The following is a 21,988-nucleotide window of genomic DNA, read 5'->3' as shown; positions in this document are numbered from 1 at the left end:
TCGCATTCACAGCTCTGCCGCATTCACATGGCAAATCCCCGTGATGTATTGAAAGCGCAGTGAAAGAAAAAATCTCGGATTAATTTTCCTATCTTCTATTCTCACCCACTCAGAGACGGTATCGCAGGGAAATCTTGCGGTCTCGTGTCTCCCAGATAATCCCTTTTTTCCCTCCACGACCCACATATGAAATCCGTCTCAGCATGACTCAATAGAAATTTTCAAATACAAATGCCACTCCAGTGTTCAATTCTCCAATCTCCGATCTTGCGAGAAATATTGAATAAGTCTTCACAGTTGATTTGACTCTTGTGTCACTGTGAATGATGGGTGGTCAGAAATCACTTTGGCCCAATCACTCTTGGGCGAGTGTGCCAAGCATTGATCTTGCGATGCATTAATTGTGAGAACATTGGCATTGCCAGACACGACCTGAAGCCTCACAATCGAATCTTATACCCTCCCTGACAAGTGTTTGCACAAATTCACCCAGCTTCTTCACACCCCATTGACAAGTGCTGTGATTCCGAGACATCTTTGCATTGTTTAATGTTGTGTAATGTTCGCATAAAAAGCGTGAATAATCTCAATACCCACTGTAATTTAGAGTTAAGAGGCTTCGCATGTTCGCATTGTTCGCATGGTTTTGAGTATAAATTGAAATTTGGAGTGCAGTTGAAAGATTTCAAGTTGCTGGGATACAAGTTGAAACTTTATTTAAACACAAGTGAGAGTAACTTTTAGTAATCAACTGCACATGATTGGAAGGTGTCACATCGTTATACTTTCGAGTAGTGGTTGAAAACTGAAAACAAGACCATCAATAGTGTAAACAGATCTTCAGTCTCACTTTTGAAGAGCATTCAGACTTCATAACCACAAGTTATTCAACTGCTTCGAGCAGTTTTGTTGCAATATCGCATGGCTCAATTCAGCAAAAGAACTTCCAATGGTAATAGAAAAGTCATTTGCTGCGGACAATCTATCTGAAAATGGAGAGAAACTCAAAACTCCCGGGCAAATCTTTTAATTTGCATAACATTATCATTTGAGGTGGGGTTGAGCTGAAAACACGGAATCTGTTTGTATATGTGAAGTAAGTGTCTTTAATTGCCCGACCTTTAAGTGTCGAGATAGAATTTCAATGTGGCAGAAGAGAGGCAACTAAAATCACTCAACCGCAGAATACGCCTACACGTAATTGCACAAAATCCACAAATTACATTCCATACACCCAATCATCTTCCGTAGAATTGCGTGTGGTGACACTAACGATGCAACAATTGATTGCTTCGAGAGTGACACATTTCGGTGAGGCGATGGCAGGTGCAAAAACGAGGCGCGAGGGATTAGGACCTCGCACTAATCTCCGAAATCCTTTACCGTCCTTCCTCCTGCGCACCTCGCCCTCCGTTCGCCCACCCAGGCGCAAAAATACCTGCCCTGCTTGACAGTCACATAAGATTTCCCTCCAGGTTATTAATGTGTGTCTCTCCGGTGACTGAAAGCCATGTATTTCGAGGGTGGAAAATGACGAGAGGATTGGGGAGAAATCACCTCGGCACATAAATCAGCCTCTGAGGATCCGAAAAATGTTCCACTCTCTAACCAAAATACACCTCATTTGATGAAGTCTCGTTATGTGGCACTAATAAATAGCAATCCATTTATATGATCTCTCAACCACACTTTTGCCAGTCTCCGTGTGACTAAAGGGCAGACAATTCGCTACATTGCTACAAAATGTCTTTCAATGTGGAAAGTATACAATTATTTGGGAGAAATGTGATTTCTTTTCACTATATATTTGATATTTATCGTCTTCACGGTACTGAATGCGTTAAATTCGCGAGCTGTTCACCCCTTAAGTCTGACCCACGGGCATATCAGCTCACACACGAAGAACTGTGTTATTCTTCTCGCACGGCATCAACAGCACAACGAACACATGCATACATATCTCATCAACTAAATGAGTGAGAGTTTCTGATGAAGGGCAGGAGCACTCATGGACGAAACCACCCCTGAAACTTAATAACTCGATAATAATTAAAATTAATGTCCCTAATCGCAATTCTTTTGCCATAGTAATTACCTAATTTCACCCCCACGACGACGGCCAGTGGAGAAACTCTTTCAAAAACAGACATTAATCACACGATTTTCCACTTGTTATCTGGCAATAGGGATTCTGGGACACTTTCCAGCCACGCACCCTCCGGGAGCCTCGAGTGCCATTTGCGCCACGGAAATTGTTGCAAAGTTTTTTGGCAAAAGCTCTCTCTCTGTCGGGGTAATTCAATTTCGGAACAATGTTACAGTACAATCTCACGGTCCACAGCTATTTATAACATGAGTCGATAGGGGTTGATATTCCTCATTGTGTGCCTCAAGGAGACATGCTATTTCAGTGTACATGTCGTGATTCACATTCACTTGTAGTGTGTGCTTTTTTCGTCGCCAATATTAAGTGACTCTTGTGTTTCATAATCGTTTACCATTCTTCATGGGGTAAACAGCATTTTGTATCGTTGACAGTTTTATAGAGCTTCTGCGGATTCTCACGTCACACGAACTGATATAAAACGCCAATATTATATCAATACTCCAGAGATAGATGGAAGAAAATGTCAATTCTAACTCAACATGTGACACAATAAATGTATTTGACCGCGAATATTTTCATACGAACACCTCGTCGCTTGTGCCAGCAAGTGTTCTATCAGTAAAGCTATTCCAAGAGCCTTTCGGAGCTAAAATCATTGCACTTTTACTTGTGACATCATAACAAAATGCGATGAGATATACAAAATATTTTTGTCAGTATTCCATGATATTTATTCAGTTAGAGCACTTGCTGAAGCCACCGACGAAATATTGAGTATTTCTTTTATTTCTCTCCTTTTTCACATCACATTTCCAGCACATTGATTATGTCTGCAACATGTGATGCCTCTCGAGTGACCCACTTTCGTGCAATTTAACTAATCAAAGTGGAAGTAATTGCCCTGCACGACGATAAAGATTCACAAAGTGCTTTGCAAAAAATTTAGGATGAGACATTGAGACTGATCTGCTGCACTGACATTGAGTTCGAGGTAGTTTTAATTTACTAAAAAGTCTCTCCTCATGCGAAAGAGCTCTAAATAGCTCTCAAGCAGCGGCGAGATTCTCAATTCACGTCATTCAGCAAATATTGTGGGGGAGATAATTGGAGGAGACAAAGATACACTCAGAGAAAAACCACTTGGTGGAATATTTGCAGCAGACTAAAGGCGCTTAGGGGAAATGCGGCATGATTTCCTATGATTCTCTGTGAAATGTGAGATTTAATCAAAGTTTGGACTTGTGGTGCAGTCTGATGAGACACTTGATGTGTGTTCCACAAAACTGTCTCCAGAATTCATATGAAATGTTGGGTTTTCGAGTACATGTTTTGCATCAAAGAAAGTCCGAATTACTCACAAGCCCAGATATTAGGCTTGGGAGTCTTATATCATCTGGTAAGTTACCAGCAGTGCAATTTGGATACACTCAATGGGGAGGATCTGACAATTAATATTTATAATATACAACAGCAGAGATTGCTTGCCCAAGATATGGATATTATCTTGCCAGTGGGACAACAATAGACCAACAATTCCACATGTAATTCCTTTTGAATGGTCCACACAATGCTCTTTAATTGAAATTAATTGGAAGGAAGATCACTGGAGTTGGTAAAAAGATATAACTCGATTGATATGCCATGGTGAATGAAGGTCCAAGTATTTATAGCCCAGCCATAAAATTCTCTGAGCCTATATTGAATCTCGGCCCGAATTTCACTTGCCGCACAACATAATCGTATTCTAATTTGAAATTAATGGCGTATAAACGTGATTTCTGTTCAAATTTTACTTTATATTATTTATGCCCAGAGCTCATGGAAAGTGCTTCTGAGCGCGCATTTTATATATGATCAGCGATGTGAGAATGCCAAAAGTGCGAAATCAATTTGAGACGAGTGGATGCTCCGCATATTTAATGCGACTTCGAGACCCTTAAAGTATTCAGACATTGATAGGACAGTGCACACAATTCTCATGATTTCATAGACTGTGTGGAGATTCAAACATTCCGAGAACTTTGCCAGAGCACGATAATAGGTGGATTGCTCGACCAGTGGAAGTATTTTGCGTTTAATGAGACTGCTAAGTTTGTGTGCAAATAAATTAGTAAGTTTGCTGTAAGTTTTTCACCCCACAACCAATACGTATTATCCCTGGAAACTTTCCATGCGCGTCTCCACCCAGAAATTCCAACTAATCCATTTTTATTCCTAGTCACGAATGTATTTCCGAAGCAGCTGAGCTGAGCGGGAAATTTTCATAATTTCCCTCCGAGCAAAGGGAAAGAAGAATGTGCGCTGAGTAAATACATTTATGGGGTAGGAAAAAGGGCCAGAGGGAGAGAAGGGTTGGAATGTAGTTTTCAAGGGAAAAAAAGCTTCCTTAATGCTTTATTTTCAATTTTCTCCCTTCTTTTCTTGCATGTTGCCATAAATTTTTATTGAAACTTTCCATATTTCACATGGTTCGTCCAGCAGACAAATTGCTGGTGTGTAGAATATAGAAAAGCGATATAGCCCAGGATTTTCACGAGAGCCCAGAAGAAGCCTCTCATTTATAATTAAAAACGCCAGCCACTTTTCATTTTGGCGGCCGAGTGTGTGGGGTAAAAAATGGGGCGAAGGAGCAACTCTTGAGTGGGTGAAAATGAGAATCACGAACAATTCTCAAGTGAGGGTGAGTGGAAAATTCTCGAATCAACTTCACGACTTGTCTGAGCGACTCTTTGCCCTATTATTGGTAATTTATTTTGGCAGAGATCTCCAAATTATCTCTATTATCCTGCAAATTTATTAGATTTCCACCCAGAGAGACACGAGAATCATCTTGACTTTTCCCTCCCCGGATGTAAGCGAATGGGCGGATGATGGAAACTTTTCAAGCACTCGCGATGGTTTTATATGGAAACCACGCTTCTTGTGTTTTATATTTTGCCATCCCGCTTCAGCAGATTGTTATGCATTCCACTACAAATTGGATCAGCCAGTGACAAGACACAGAAGAATCTCCGGTTGCTTCCGCCTGAGGATGCTAATTTTAACATAGCTAGTCAAATTTCTCGGCTAAAAGAATATGAGATTCCTTGGGAGATTGAGTTCTGTGCTGGGAAACTTCCTCACACTATTCCATGGGTTGTACAAAATATTTTCACCACATGTCCACCACTTCCAGCAAAACTTTCCCCCTCTGGTCACATAACCGAATTATGTCAATTTCATTCGTACGCTTTGGCCTCACTTCTGCCATGTTCTCTGCAGAAGAGCTCTCTTCCCGCGGAAGAGGGAAATTTCGGGTGAACCCGAGCACAAGAGGGGTAAAATCTGTGATTTAGCAGCACAACATTTTTCACAAGATCACACCACATTAAATCCCAGAGAGTCGGTGAAAACGACTGGACGGAATGAATGCCTCTTCGGAGAACTGCTGCATCCGAAAGGTCAAGGGTTATTGGAGAGCACATAAACACAGTATCGGATGACGTGTGGGTGGTGCTCGTGCTGTCCTGGGGAACTTTCCTGGATTTTGGCTGGCGTGCATATGAATTATATAGGCGGGATCCTCTATAGAGAGCTTAATATTTTGGAAATTCAACCATGAAATTCTCTGTCTTTACACTATCGATTTCTCTTGTGTAACACTGGGAAATCGTCCATCATGTACTCTGGCGAACATGGTGAAATTCCTCTTTGAATAGAATACCCGTTGCTGAATTTTCCATTAAGTTTGTCGTCAGGAAAAATTGTTTACATCGCTTCGAGGATTGCGAATAAATTGTCACCATTTCTCAAACTCACCCCTCAAAACTCTTTGTCTCGGGCCAGCGAAAAGGGATGCCGAAAGGGTGTGAGCATGCACATAAAGAATTGTAAAACATTTTAAGTTTACGGGCTCTCATCCCACGATTTAGTCGCCAGCCTGCGACTTCTTGTAATTTGTATTTGATTTTATCGCATCATGGACTCTCTCATATCTTTTTTCCTCCTTCTGCCTTCGACTCGCCATTTGGGCACAGGAAAAGGGTTGGGGGGGAGGAACTATAAATTTTCCACCCTTTTCTTGAGCTCTGGGCGAGAGAACAACTCAATATGGGTGGACGCACATCATTCGAGAGCTTTTGTAATGGCAAAAAACCAGATGCAGAAGATTCTCAGTGTCTCAGCGAAAATGGGGAAGAAGAAGTGCGCAATAAAAGGGAGGAAATCACTCCAAATGCCAAATTAATTGAGAATTATCGCGATTAGGAAGTGTGTAGTGAATTTTCCTCCTCAATTAACTCCTCTGACGGGGAGGAAGCACACAATAAGCACAAAATTGTCGCATGTCAAAGGGGGGAAAATGTGAGTGTGACATGTTTATAAAGTCACACAACTATGGCAAAATTTACAATATATCGCACGAGAGTTTATAACTCTAGCACACAAGTTTCAAGCGCACGTTATGAGATACTTTAGGTCTGCTAAAAGACTTTAATTGGAAATTTCAACAGAAAGATCTTCAACGCTTACTTTCCCGAAGTCAAGCAACACTTTTGCAAGTAAACGCCGGCAAATTAACACAAGAGGAAAATTGTTCCGTCCCGAAAAAAAAACAGCACATAACATTTTAATTAAAAATCTTGCTGTTGCCTGGCCAACATGTGCAATTTGTGCATTTTCTGTCTGGATGTTCGCGCCGCAAACACCGCAGAAAATGCTTGTGAAAATTCAACCGCCAAAGATGGGAGACCATCGAGAAGTTCTCCATTCAAATTATACTTCTGGTCGATTTGGTTTTCCCTAGTCCTGGGGTTTCATAGCACAAGTCACGAACTGCAGAAATCGATTCACTCTCCAGCGGTGGAAAACTATGAAAATGTATATGAATTTTTGTATTCAAACGTACAACTCAGGATATTGACCAAATTGAAAGTTGTGAATCGTATTTCATCTTGAAGTTTTCCTCTGGCCAACAATCCAAAGCGGAAGCAAAGTATGGGAACAAAACCCATCCTTAATGATGCATAGTTTTCCCAACTGTGAATTTCCCTCAGTGTTGTAGCACTAGTTGCTGTCGCAATATCACACATTCTCTCTATGACACTCAGCGAATGTATAAGAAAAGTTACACATCTCTATTAGGACTTTTTTCTCCATCGCGCCGTTCTTTTTATACACCATCGACTGTTGTTTTCTTTTCCTTGCATTCCTCTTGCTTTCCGGCACAATAAACTCAAGAACAAAAGTTCCGAGATTGTCGTGTGTTTTTTCACTCTCGTGCAAGATGCTTCTGGTTTTAAATCACAAGAACTTCAACAATTCCAGACCGTTTATGTTGGGGAATGTCGAGAGAGAGATAAAAATAAAATTCGGTCTATGTGACATTATGCGGAGGCAGAAAAAAAGTGAGAAAATAGAAAAAGCGCGACAGAAAGTGTTATAATACTGTGATGATATTTCCTCCACTTGTCTCATCCACGCGCATTTACAACCATCCCGTGAATGGTATGGGGATTTGAAACAATTTTTCACTTTACCGAATTGCCGAGGGGACGTTTTTGCCTGAGAAAAGTGCCACTGAAATGTTAGCTTTGTCATATGAATGCAATGCATCGGTGCACGATTTCTTTGATCTCTTTGTGCAATTGTTTGTTTCCTTGGCAAATGACTCTTCTAAATTGTGCACGGAATTCTCAAACTAAATTACATTGAAATTTCAGCCCATACACGAAGACCTGAAGGAAAGTGCAAAGATATACAGCGGAAGAGATTGCATTTTGTTCTGGACATCAGTCAAAACACATCAGCAAAGCTGACATGATAGATGAAAATCCAGTCCAGTTTTGCAGTTCTTATGCTCCTCTCTCCGCCCTTTTGCACTCCCCAAAGGCCACACGGAGAAAAAAAAGTATCCCTTGAGCGATGAAAGTGGCAGGGAAACCCCTAAGAAGTGTGCCTAGAGTCGCAGTGTGAAGTGAATACCCTCAATTAACTCAAGTGGTCTTGCCGGTGTAAATTTAAACACCTTTTCGTGTGACGGGTCTTGCAGCCCCCCAGGAGTTAGCTGACAAGCTCGTGTGTGAGTGTCACCCCAAAGATAAACATATTACAATAGAGTGAATGTACGGAGCAGAAGGATGTGTGCTTAAGTGAATGTTTGAAGAGATAAATAAGTTTATTGAGATTCACCGTATTTACTGTGTGGGAGATGTGCGAAATATTTCTCCCAAGGAATTCACAATTCATGGAAAATGAACCGCAAAATTTCGAGTCATTCGTGTGGAAAGCTTTCAACCACTCCTCCACACATTTCCTCGCAATGCCGCAAAGTTACACAGGAGGGCAGAAAAATGTGAGTGTCCTCAGAGTTGTTGGCAACTCGGGGGGTTGTTTAGTGCGGCATTGTCGGGGATTTAATTGATGAGATAGATCAGGAAACAATCGCACACGAAGGATAGACATTTCATTGGGTGGAAAATGAGACATTTCCGTCTCTGGGATGTGACACAATTTGCCATATCGATTGCAATCATTTCCTACAGCCGTCCTTTGCCATCGTGACCCTCGAAGACGCGCAGTCGAGGAAAAACCTTTGCTGGTCAAACACAGCTTTTTTCTTGCTTTTCAACTCTGAAATCCGAATATTCTCGGGATTTTCATTTTCCTGTGCCAACACTATGGCAGAAATTACTTCCGCGGCGCATTCTTCACGGCAATTGCAAGTGAAATCGCAACGAAAGTGGATTTTTTCGTAAGTTCTCAGCTCAGGAAATCCAGGAAAAGTGGAGAGAGAATCATCTTCAAGTCACTGTGATAACATATTGCATGACTAATGTGACCATTTTATCTTGCTCCTCTTGCCATTCTCGCTTCCTACATTATTCATTCTCATTTCATCATTCGTACACCCTTGGGGAACATTAAGCATAATAAACATAATTTTCTTCTTGAGCATGGCGGGAAAAAAGCGAAGTGTATATAGGAGAAAGGAGCAAAGTCCTAAGAGAGCTGCATCGCCTTACAACACTAATAATTTCTGAATAATTTATAGAAGACATCTCTTGCTATTGTTTCCCTTTTCCCATGGAATTACAGCAGCTCAAGATGATCTCATTTCCCGACGATGCACGCGGGATTGTTGGCAAAAGGATTGCGAGGAGAAATGTGCTTTCAATATTTATTGGAATAGTTGGCGCAACTTTTCCTCTGCAATTCTCACACCCACGCAAGTCTCCGGCACGGAGTTAAGCATCGGCTAATTATTTATCATTGGAACAATTGAATCGATATATTGAGCGCGGGGATGCCAAAAATAGAATGGAAAGAGAGACTGGAGCAGCGAGTTGCTATTGATTTTTCCGCAGACACCCTTTAATGATTAAAGAAACAGCAACAAAGTGTCACTGAATGGCAAAGTTCACTTGGATTTATTCCACCATCGCGGGCAAAATAAAAACTATACTATGTGTGCGCGAGGGAAGAAAGCCGCGCCCAAAGACTCTAAGTCAGGGCATATTTTAATCACGGGGAAACTTTTCGTTGGGCGCCGCGAAGGGGGTATTAAAATAAAATGAAATTCAGTGCTCCCCACGAGCGCGGGAGCCTCGAGAGTGCCACTGCGGCTCCAGCGCCAATTCCGCCCGTCACAATTATCGAAAGGGGTCTCCCACACTCGCGGCGTGGAAGTGGTGAATTCGCGAATTGCGAATACTTCGGCAATGAGTGCCGGAAATTCCACGGCATCAACTTGATCTCATTGCTCTGTCGCAGTGAATTTATACACTCCCCCGCGCCTTTGACTCTGGGTGGCAATTTTCATTCTGACAATTTGCAAAAGACTCTCTTTCACAGCTGAAGGACAAATAAATTCCCGCATGAAGTGCGCTCGGAGGGCGGATGACGGGTGGGACTTTGTCGCTGTCAAGGTATTACTATTTATTAAAATGCTCTCAACCACCGCGGTGGGAGCCAATGAGGTACGCCCACCGACTTTTCCAGCGACTCCCAAGGAAAAGCTTCAGGTGTAATTAAGCTCGAGACGATGGGAATTCTCGCTATTTCGCACACAAGATCGTGTGTTTTTGGCTTCAATATCAACTTGGGAATTTTCATTTCACTCACACTGCATCAGCCTTTGATTTTCCAGTTTCCATTTTCCACACACACACACAATTCTATCATTTTCACCTTGTTTATATGCCAAGTCTGCGCTCATCACAGCGTTACAAGAGTGAATCGAATGGCAAACAGAGGCGACAGAAGAGAGACTGTTTGACCATGACGGCAATTTTCCACACCCAAATCTTGCTTCTTTTTCGGCACACAATCCACCTTTTGTGATGCCCAAAGTCAACGCGTCTCAAATTTCGCACAATAGCGCAGTGCGAGTTTGTTTGAATCCCATAAATTCGCAGAGAACTTTCAATTTATTCTCGGTTATAATTCAGGATTCTTTGCCATTTTTGGCTTTCAAAAGACTCTGAACAATTTCATAGACAAATGAAATATTCCGCCTGGCAGAGCCCTGATGTCCCCTATATATTTTAACCGAAGATTGAACATTTGTGAGCAATCTCACTCCACCGCACTTCCGATGAGATTAAATCAACAGAGGGTTTTTACAGCAAATTCAGTGGTTAACTTTTCCTCTGCGGAAATGTAAGTCTTGCGAAAAGTAAATGTTTTCGGATATAACTTTTCAAACAGAAACTCTCCAGATTTTATGCGCGTGCTGAACAAGAGTGGAAAATACCGGAGGTGGAAAAAGTTACACTATATACAACACAATACGAGAATCCAATGTCACATTTCTGAATATTCAATATTTTGCCGGGTGAAGTTTTCTACCAAACGGAGACTTTTGTGTCATGCTTTCCATCCCTCGCGAAGTGTGCAAAGTCCGCTTAAAGACTCTTAAACGATGTTCTGCAGTGATTGGCGACTTTTCAGCTTTGCCTCGCCAGAATGAACTGATTCATTATTAAATTTCCCAAACTTCAATCTTCCACCCTTTGGGACTGCGCAACCCTTTCTTGCGCTCATGAATTCTGGTACGTGGACTTATTTAACGATGCCATTCATATTTCATGGTGGGAACTTTGCGCTTGACTTCCAGCGATCATGACCGCATTTTCATACAAAACACCGCGAAAGCTCTCTTCTGTATTAATTCAATTGATTGATGTATAATGCAGACTTTTCAATAACACAGCGATATATCTCCATCGGCGTGCAATTGAAGATCATTGGCAGAATGGGGAAAGTTCTGGCGCGAGAGCAACAGTACAAAGTGCCAAATAATGGCAATGCGATATTGGATTAGAGATGAGCTTTATCTGCCACTCTGCACTCCAGTTGATTCATATTTGAAGCCACTCCAGCGAATGCCAATTGTTTTTCCATCCCCATCTTGCCGCGCTGCAAATGAAATTGCGCCAATGCTCGCAGATCGCGCGGGAGGTGAAATTGCCATTGAAGGCGCGGCGGCACTTTGTGAAATTCACGCACATGAACACGCGTCGGAGGGAAACTTTAAATAGCAGACAAAGGGAGAAAAGCTCATGTGGCTGAGGATGTGAGCCCGGCTGAGCGCACGCGAGATGTGATTGAAGATGAGACTCGAGTGGGAGGAGATATCGTCATTAAAAGTACATCGATTTCTTTGATTTTCTCCGTGCGCTCACGTGCCCTCGAGCATGCCAGAGAATCCTTCCGATCCTTCCACGAACGCGCTTGATAACTCCTCTCTCTCTCTCGCTCTTTCGACTACCGGAAAGTGTTCCCTTGTTTTCTGTGTGAGTTTTCCCTCCTGACTCCAACTGTGTCGCACTGGTATAAAATTGGTTACAAACCCCATTTCAATTTTCTATTTCATTATTTTTCCTATATACAAAATCATTTTCCCTCTTGTGCGTCTTTTCGCTTTTCTTTCTGCCCTGTGCACGGGAAGGAAACACATCCCCATCATTCCCCCCGAATTGGAGCAAAATGCGGGCTCGGTGGATGTTTTTTCTCCACTTCTTCTTCTATTTCAGGGAAAGAAATTTGACTTTCACCCTCGGTTTTGCGGGGATATTATTATATGTACAGTGGCTGCAAGCGAAATAACAGCAGTTGAAGCTTTCAGAGATATTAGTGATAAATATTTCTACCAAATTTGGAGGCTTTATCTCATGTTTTTAAGTCCTAAAACACATTTTCGCCACACGCAAGCAGATATTATTTCACAGCAATGTTGAAGTGGTCTTATTTCGATTGGAGTCACTGTATTGTGTGAGTATAACGAAAATATTTGGAGAAAATGTATTGACGAATCTCTCGACAGCATTCAAAATCATGCATTGACCATATTTCATGTTCATCTCCCATCAAAACGCCTTGCAAGTGATATTTGTTTCTTTTAGCATATACGTCGGGCGAACAACAGCCACGCGCCCAGCTCAAGAGTCGCTCCAGAGCTGTTCGTCGTCACTCTGGCCTCTCTTCAGTGTCAAATAAATCTTTCGCCTTTTACTAAAGATTTCTGTGGAGAGGGGCACTCTAATGAGTCTATAGAAATTTTTTGTTCGTGCCCGACGAAAGTTGGGCCTCTTAAGCAACCCCAAAAGCAACCCTGCGGATTAGCAGGAGTGACACGAGATAGTGCCAGATAGGCATCTGGAGAGATGATGACAGGATTCTCTCGACACTCCATTTGATCTATTTATAAACTTTATCAACTTATTAATATTTTTCCTGTGCGAACTCACAAGTTTGTCATCCAAATTACGTCATTTTGCGTTTTATGAATCTCCCCTCTAAAAATAACTGCAGATTACATCGATTACACGAGAGCTGAGCGGATGGCGGAGGGCGAGAGCCAGGGAGGCACTTGAAATCCCCAGCATTTGATGCCCGGGCATCTTTCATGGAATGCCATCAAGTTGACGAGAGCTCAGATTCTCTGCGAGCGACTCTGGCAAGGAGGAGGGCAAACACGCGCTCTTCATCCGCACACAAACACACACCTGGACAAGAAGATGATTGTGGACAAAACATGTTGTTGAGCTTGACAAATAGGATGACGTCAGGAGACAATATTTCCTCAGCAACGTGAAATTTATCGCTGCGCAAATTAAATAATTATATTGATGATCTGCCCAGGTAAGTCTCTTTGGCGAGTGAGTGTGAAAAGTGGATAAGTCTTCAGCACACGCTCTCGCCTCTAATAGGATCACGTGGATGGCACTCATTTCTCTCCCATCCACTGTGCTTAACCCACTGCCAAAGCGCCTGACTAATATTTAATCATTTTCCGCACCGGCAGATATGCACATTATTGGATCTCGCGGAGTGGTCACTTAATAAAACACTACGCCATGCGAGAATGCAGCATTTGATGGAATTAAATTTCCCTTTATGTGACAATAACTGAGCTGGGGATTTCATTATTATCTCTTACTACAATAATATGAAGGACAACACAGAGGGAAAACCAACGAAGTACGCTTAATCTTGCGGAAAACTTGAGCTTTTGTAGAATTTGTTTAGAAAAACAGCATTAATATTTATATCAGAATTAAATTGCAAATCACCAGAAGTCTACCAGAAGTTTACTCAGTTGCAATAAATTCAAAATGCACACAATTTTGATTTTTTTCAGAGAAAATTTGTGCATTTTATCAACCAATTATAAACAAAACCTCATCAAAATGTTTTTCACACATTCTCTAAATCGCGATCACAAAATTTGTGGCAGTTTTAGACTGGTTTCAAGCTCACATAAATCCAAAATTAATGTATAAAAGATGAAAATGTATAAAACGCCTGCATTTGAATAATATTAGCTGATCATTTAATGCCCCAAAGTGAGAGTAAAATTACATTTATTCTCCCGGTTGATTTTGAATACGGCAATCTTATCGCATTTCATTCTGTCAATTCCAATGAATTTATTTGAATATGAAAGAGCGCAACAATTTCAACCCTCAATATTTAAATATTCTCTTGGCGCTTAATATAATTTGAGGGTAAAATTTCCACTTCCACAAGCGTCAAATTTAAATTTCAATACCTGTCGAACTGCTATTTTCTGCTGATTTTGTTCTCACCAAGCTCAGCTTATGATTGATGGCCTTCATTAAAATTTTTCTCATATTTCCCTCGCCACAAATGCGGGGAAAACGTGAGGATACAATAAAATGATTTTCATCCCTCTCCTTTCGACCCACTTTGCATGGCCTTTGGATGAGTGTTTTCCCTATATTTCCGCACACTCTCGTGCGAAGGGAAATTGTGTGAGTGTGTGCGTGTAGTGCAGTGATTTTGGGAAATAGCACCACATAAAAGCACTTTCCATTCCTCAACGCCAAATGCCTGTCATCGCACGCAGACGTACAGGAATGTAAATTAATATTAATTCTCTGCTCGCCGCTTCACAAAATAGTTTTTTATCTATGGTCGCCTGGTTTAGGGTGAAAATATATGTAGCATTTTTCGTGGGTGGAGTGTTTTTCCAACATATTTCCACCGTGGCAAATGGATGCACAGTGTGTTGAGGGAAATTAATTTTTTGCGTGCCAACTACAAATTTATATGACCGCAAAACCCACATTTGACATTTTAATTCGCCACTGAGAGTTTTTTTTCCCTCAACAGCAACTTACACCACGATATCACCCCTGATTCCATGCTTTCCACCCCTAAAACCCCCCCTCGAAAGCGGCGATGTTCGGACATTTGGAGGCAAAGTGGAAAAGTGCCCAACGTGAGGAGGTTTGTTATTTAATTTCCTCCCTAACAGCATCGAGGGGTGGCTTTTTTGTGTCACATTCCGTGGCTCGACCATTCCGGAAAACCACATTTAGGATTTCGTGGGAGAGCGCGCACATCCTCAAGTGGTGGCTTTCACAATTTTCAATTTTCTTGGGCGGAAGAGTCGCCAGGGAAAATTGACAGCAGCGGTGGAGAGCGATAATTTACCTCTGCACACGTTCGATGAGTTGGGGATTGTGCTTTAATTGAAATTCCACGCTCTTTCTCCTCACACACGATCCCTCAGTGTCAGAGTTGATAATTGCATTTCCTCCCCTGAATTTTCAAGACAATCACATGAGAGCATTTTCAATTAGGCACACATAAAAGCCAAAATCTCCAGGAAACACTACAAATGAAAAGCATTAGTGCTCATAGTTATTCAACTCTTAAAGTGGATTCCAAGAATAGTTGTAGTCAATTGAATTGACTCTTTCTAGAACCTCTTCAACTCTGTCGCCTCGCCATGGAAATAATTATGGGTACTTTGGAGGTGCAGGAATTGATTTTGTAAAATTTCAGCGCGTAGTATTGAAGGAATTAAATGAGAATTTGAGCAAAGAGTTTCGAATTCATATCAATTTGAATTAATTACTGCCCTCCAATTGCTCCTCGTTTAATTACATCCAACTTTTCGCCAGTCAAACGATCAGAAAATCATTTGCAATTACATTCATACTACACACTTCGTCCTTTCATGCGCAACTCAAATCCTTTTGCAATTGTATATTTATCGAATTCGCCCTGCCAGTGATAAGTCTTATTAAATTTGTATTTGAAGCACGTGAGATACTAAGCGAAGTGGAAGGAATTCCGTGAATGAAATTAAATCGACATTCATAATTGGATTTAATTACACGAGTTTCATGGGTGTCGACGCCAATAAATTGCTATAAATGACACGAGCAGAGAAATCTGACACTAGGTGGAAACTTTCGCGGAGGGATTGGAGAAGTTTGATGAATTTTCACACACATTTTATATACATATATAGGTGTGCATCTTGTGGATAAACAGCTGAATGAAGGGCAGATTGTAATGCCATATGAAATGTGAAGTGTTCTATTTTCTCTAATCCACTTTATTATGTCCCTTTCGGGTTGGAGCCACTTAAAGTCTCCCCTTTTCATAAATTCCCTCCCAACCATATATCATTTGTTTGTTCTTTGACTACAAAAGAAAATGTTTCACCCATTTCTCTCCTGCCCATGTCACTAACGAGAGCAATAAAATAAATTTCCACCATGAATCTCGCTCTTTTCCTTCGTCATGAAGTGGTAATAATAAAAAACCTGACGAGAATTTCTCCACGACAGTTACAATTTTGAAAATTCCTCACCCTTATCGAATTGCAAGTTTCCCCACACATTTACTACTTGTTCGCCAATTTACAGCACTCTCCCGTGGGGGTTTCCACTCGCATCATTGTGTACAATGTTGCCTCATATTTCGCACATAAAAGCAATCTCCACAAATTTAAGCGTCTCGTACATGGGACAGTCTTGCAAGTTCATTGCTCCACCAGCATTACACTCATCATCATCACCCAGGCGATGGGAATTCTGCTCTCCTTCGCCCGGCGTTGTATAACTTCATTTAGATATTGGCTCAGAAACAAATGTGGCAGATAGAGGATATAAAAAAGACGATAGTCCGTGGGTAGACAATGTGAAAATAATAGCACGTTGTTGTGTGACTTTTTTTCTCCTCACCCAAGCAAAATTGAGAGAAAGAAATACCTACACAGCTCAGCACTGTAATAAAGAAGAGTCCCTTCGGATAAATATAGGTATACGGAGAAGATGGGAAAAAGAACTTCGCCGAAAGTTTTCACTCCGGACACTTCCTCTTTAACATCCCCGGCGCGACATCTCGCATGCAAAGTACGATGAACACCCATGAACAGCATGGCAATTGCGAGGCACAATAAACATAATAGTAACAATTTGGTGCGAAGTGATTTAATTTAATTAAAACAAATAGCAATTAGTGTTGGGGAATTTTTGGACACGGGGAAATTCTCAGGAGGAAATTGTTTCATACACAACAAATTCACCCATTATCACCTTGTATCGTCTCAGGTGGAAAAAAAATATTCACAATTAGCTTGAAAATAGTCATTAATTGATGGAAAAGCTCGTCAGTGTCAGGAAAATGGAAGTTCAACATCAATTTCATGTCTCTTTTCCCACTGAAAGCCATCCTCTTCATTCAATTAAAATCGCTTCAAATTGTTGTCACGCCAATTATGCCATTTCGAGCACATGTGTGCGGTGAACTCTTTCGGATTTCATTGGCGTGAACTCTCGCGCACGGCATTTTAAATACATGACACAATTTCCAAATTGTCCCAGCCAATTATGGCGAAGAGTCACCCCATTGAGCACTCACTTGCAATAGTAGAGGCGGCCATCCTTGGCCAGGTGCACTGTCCATCCCTCGCCGAGATTGTCCTGGATATTGTCGAGCTGCTTGGACACCTCGAACGACTGGAGTGGCACAGGAAGAGCCGCTGCTTGTCCCTTTTCCGTCGACGGCCCATTTCTTTGCTGCTCTGCGCCACCGATATGTCCGGACTGCAGGAGCATTTTCCACCTTGTGATGTTCCTCGTCAATTAACCACTCCTGAGATGCCTGCAAAGAGCAGAGAATTCCCATTATTATGCAGATAGGAAGAGCCCTCTAGCATTGCCCTGACTTAGCAGACTCTTGGAAAAACGCGCTTTTCATCATTTTTTCCCTCCACTTCTTCGTTGCCACTTCCGGGCGAACATCTCTGCCATTCCGCCTGAAAGTTCAGAACAGTGGCACAGTGAGCACAACATTGTGGTCTTCAGGAAAATTTGCGGACGCTTCGAAAACTAGTTGCAATAATCATCAGGCGACTATCAAACAATCTTGACATGATCCAGAAAGTTTATAATCTGTGAAATTACTTGTTATTTGCAAGTGAAAATTGTGCTCACAATTTTTCCCTTTTTCAAACAAAGAAGACACTGAAAAACTGAACTTCACACTGTGTCGTGGCTTTAATCTACTGAATTGAGAGCATCAAATTTCTTTTACTGCAGAACTCAAATTCAATCCATGAATTTCCCTTGAACTACACGAACCCAAACATTTCTCCAATCTTAGATTTCTTAAACAATTTCTTCGAATGTTCGAATATGGAAAATATCGAGACAGATTACTACGCCTCTGACTAAAGCTCTCTTGCCATAAACAATCACACGGTGAGCCAACGATTTCACCCCACACCAGCATAATTCCTCCCTATCTCATGCTCATTCTCTCCCCATTTCACCCCCATTGTTGTCAGCATTAAAGGAAAAATCATCAAATATTTGCATTTTTATCTCGGTTTCATTCATACACAAAAGCTCGTCTGTGGCATTGTTGTGTTGCGCTGGCGATAGTGGGGAGAGTCTCGAGTGCTTAGCGGGATGATCAGAGAATTAATTTGCGGGCTGTGGGAAATGAACTGCCCGCACAAGGAAGGAATCAACCGACGATGACACGGCCGCTCAAGTGCACTGAGACACTGCACGACTTCATTCCAGGGAAAGGTGAGTGCGTGTGATTCGCGTGTCACTCGATAGCACACAACATGCAATTACTTTTCCTGTCAAAATCACAAATTCCCAATCAACTTCCCATAAACCGGAAATTAGTTGTGTAACCTGCTGAAAGATCAGAGCTGAAGCCACATCGATTATGGGAGAGCGAAGTGAGCGCGTCTCCAATCTACATATGCTCTGTGTATGCATATAAATATACGATTTATTGAATTAAAGCTTTCGCTACTTTCATTGTGGCGTGCGCGGTGGGGATATTTTGCGTTATCTGCGGAGAAAATCATAAATTTCGCATGTACATAAAGACATCAGTGTATATAAAGTTTATTTTACATTTGATCCATTCGAATCGTACTGGGTAATCTATACCCGAAGATGAACCTCGGCGAGATATAGCATCTTCATGCTAATGGGCTCTAAAAATGTCAAAGCATTTCACATTTTTACCCAACTCGTGGGGGCGCGTCTTGTGAGAAGGGCATTAAGATAATCTATCGATTTGGAGATCTGAATTCGCCTCAATCTCGGCACACTATGCGCAAAGCAAGCACACAGCAGAGTGTATTGGGCTGAGACGTCTTCCGAGCGACTAACTAAAACAGGAAAGTGCGTAAGAAACCGGCGACCCTCCTCATCAGCAGCCCCAAGAGCTAAATGGGCCTTAATTTAATTTATGCGGAAGTTAATAATGTTTTATAAGATTTGGTTGCGTGAATCTCTATGACGATGTCTCATCAGCGACTCCCAAAAATAAATCTACTCATCTTCATCGAATATTTCATTAAATAAAACCATCATCAAGAGGAACTTTTTATGCTGTGCATATCATTTGCCACAACTCACGCGGGCACTCAAATGAAAAGCATCTGCGAAAATAGTTTATAAATAGCTCATCCTAATTAATTGCACGTCACCATTTTTCTACACTCCATCTTGAGCGCGCTGGCGGTTTGAGGAAATGCGCGCAAGGGAAAAGGGCAAGAATGTATTATGAGTTCGCATTAATTGCAATTCCATATCGGGCGCAGTGCAAAAAATGCAATATCTCTTCCTTGGAAATCGGAGAGAATTTCCACAGCCTTGACATATTCTGCAAAGGAATTTTATCTCTTAGCGATGCTCAACCTTGCTCAAGTTATTTATGAAATAGAGACAAGAGAATGGAAATTCCGTGGCTCAACACACACACACACGCGATGCCGATGGATAGTGAGAAAATGTGTGCTGAAACTATTTGCAAGCGAGAGGAAATGGAAATCAACTAATAAATTGGCTGTGTTCGTGATTTTGATTGAGGCCCTAATTGAATTAAAAGACACATTTCAGACCATCCAGATGACTTTTGACGACCAATAATTATAAATCATCCATTGACAGGCATTTTCCGAGTGCATTTCACCCTCCCGATAATGGAGATTTTATGTTAAATAATTGATAGTAATTTTCACACCAGTAATTTGAATGTTATACGAGTGAATTTTACGATTCCCAGCAAGCAATTTGCCATCCAGAAATAGAAGCTTCCATGGCGATAAGGACAGGCAAATGCCGGATATTCACCTATATAGACACACAGTCTCGACTAACTGATTTTTTACTATCGCCATTTTATGTCTCAATTTGAGTTGAAACACTCTTTTCGAATTTGAAGTACAGCCACTAAATTTCAATGTTAATTGTTCCTTAAAATTCCACATTTTTATGGACTCTGTTTACATGCTGTTCCACCGTCGTCAATTTTGGGGCCCTCCGAGCATTTACAATGGCACATTATGTGATCCATCAAAAATCTGGAGGGAAAATTGGGTCTCTGGTCGAAGGTTGCGAAACCGCTTTTTCCATCACCCGGAGCGCCTCTTCAAAAGGAGTCTATTTGAGGAATTACGAAATTTTTTATGAGCACCCGGACTTTCGAGCGCCGCAGTTCAGCTGACAGGACCTTTATTAACATTTTGTGAAATTGTTTTTGGGCGCTGAACTTGCGAAATGCCGAGAATTTGAGGCAGGAATTCACCATTAAAGCAATTGGTTGAATAATTTTATTAAACGCCGAGGCATTCGCAGGGAATACACGTGTTGATATGGATTCAATTAACACAAATCAAGACGACTTTAAGTACGTGTGTTTCTGCATTTGGCCCGATCGTGAGGCATTCCAGACAGCCAAGAGTACTAAATTTAGACTTTACACCTGTGACATTTATTCTCGTGTCATTTGAGCACACATTGGGCGGAGAGAGGCATCCTTTTTTCCACTCACTTAAGGGATTTCATCTCGTCTGGCATGAGGCAATGTGTGTAATTTGAATAGAGCGCGCAAACAAATATACTTGTCATGTTCCCTGTGTAATCTTGACGATTCTCTACAACTAAACAGCGTTGTATACAAATGCTACATCGCCCCAGCACCTCTCATCCATATGAAATATCTTCGCTTTTGGCATCCTTCTGTCGACACATCCACCCCGTCTTTGGCACAATGCCGCCGCTGCCGCGCGAGGGCTGGGAAAAGGGAGGAATCTCGCGCACACTTCCACTCTCTGGGTGAATAACATTAGACAGCGCAGCGCGAGTGCCAAGTGGCGAGACGGTGCCCGCAAAAGAATCGAGACATTCACCGGAAACGGAAAGAAAACACGACGCGAGAACACGATACAGTAAATAAATATCTGTCGCTCATCCCTGAGCCCGGACTCGTCGGTGTTTGGCAAAAGGGTCGAGGGCAGATCCACAGACACCGTCCGAGGTGGAATATAGAAATGCGATAAGCCATCGCATGGCACGAGCTTGCGAGAGCTGAGCTTCTTGGCGACTGTGATGAAAGTCCCTTTAGAAATACTCGTGTTTTGACCAGGAAATCAAGACCGTTGATATGTCTAAGAAATGATTATCTCTAACTTTGACGTCTTCTTCAAAGATCTCGTTGGGAAAGATCCAATTGTAATTTCCAGGACAACAATTAGACTCTATTCTGCTCTTCTCTTTCCCGGTCGTTCGCAGGATGAGGCAGGAATGCGAAATCACAGCTCAAACTGTTGACGGTCGACCGGGGTGTATTTCATTTCAAATTGTTATGCCATATATCACGGGGATTCGCAGGGATGAGGTCGTGTGCGACGAGTTCACGAGGGAGGCCCAATTTATTTTGCATCGTCTCCAGAGATTTGTATGGGGATTCACAATGTGACAAAATCAGAAAACAAACGCTCACCTGCACGGTTGGAGGCGGAGGGAGTTGAGGGTGTGTCATTGGGAGGGTGAAATACCTGCATGAGAAAACATTTTTCCGAACGTGCGCTCTTTTGTGGTCGAAATGAATGTCCCCCGGAGAGATTCCAGAGATACAACACAGAATGGGCAGGAGTGACACACATTAGATGGAATTCTGCAGGAGGACATTTTTCTCCTTCGACGCGGGGCTGAAAATGTCGCTTCCGGGAAATTTGCATACATGGGAATGTAACCCTGGGCGAAGAATAATAAATATAGTCTCTATGGATACCGAAACACTGCCGCTGTGCAAACTCACTCCCGC

At 41.9% G+C, this 21,988-nt stretch overlaps 1 protein-coding gene and 1 non-coding gene across 2 annotated transcripts in view; one reads left to right on the top strand and one right to left on the bottom strand.

Annotated features, from left to right (window-relative positions):
• Positions 1 to 21,988, bottom strand: part of LOC132257523 (uncharacterized) — a 60,319-nt gene that overhangs the window by 27,018 nt on the left and 11,313 nt on the right. Inside the window, exon 3 of the mRNA XM_059754470.1 lies at positions 17,270 to 17,512. Coding sequence (XP_059610453.1) covers positions 17,270 to 17,466 — 197 coding nt within the window. The 5' untranslated portion in view covers positions 17,467 to 17,512. The remainder of the gene's footprint in view (positions 1 to 17,269; positions 17,513 to 21,988) is intronic.
• On the top strand, positions 12,554 to 12,674 carry LOC132258980 (U5 spliceosomal RNA). Its single transcript, XR_009468299.1, has one exon. It is a non-coding gene; the product is annotated as a U5 spliceosomal RNA (small nuclear RNA).

Source organism: Phlebotomus argentipes, unplaced genomic scaffold, assembly GCF_947086385.1.
Source record: "Phlebotomus argentipes unplaced genomic scaffold, Phlebotomus argentipes genome assembly scaffold_4, whole genome shotgun sequence".
Taxonomy (NCBI): Eukaryota; Metazoa; Arthropoda; class Insecta; order Diptera; family Psychodidae; genus Phlebotomus; species Phlebotomus argentipes.
The sequence above is the reverse complement of the archived record's forward strand: the minus strand, read 5'-3'. Positions and strand labels throughout refer to the sequence as shown.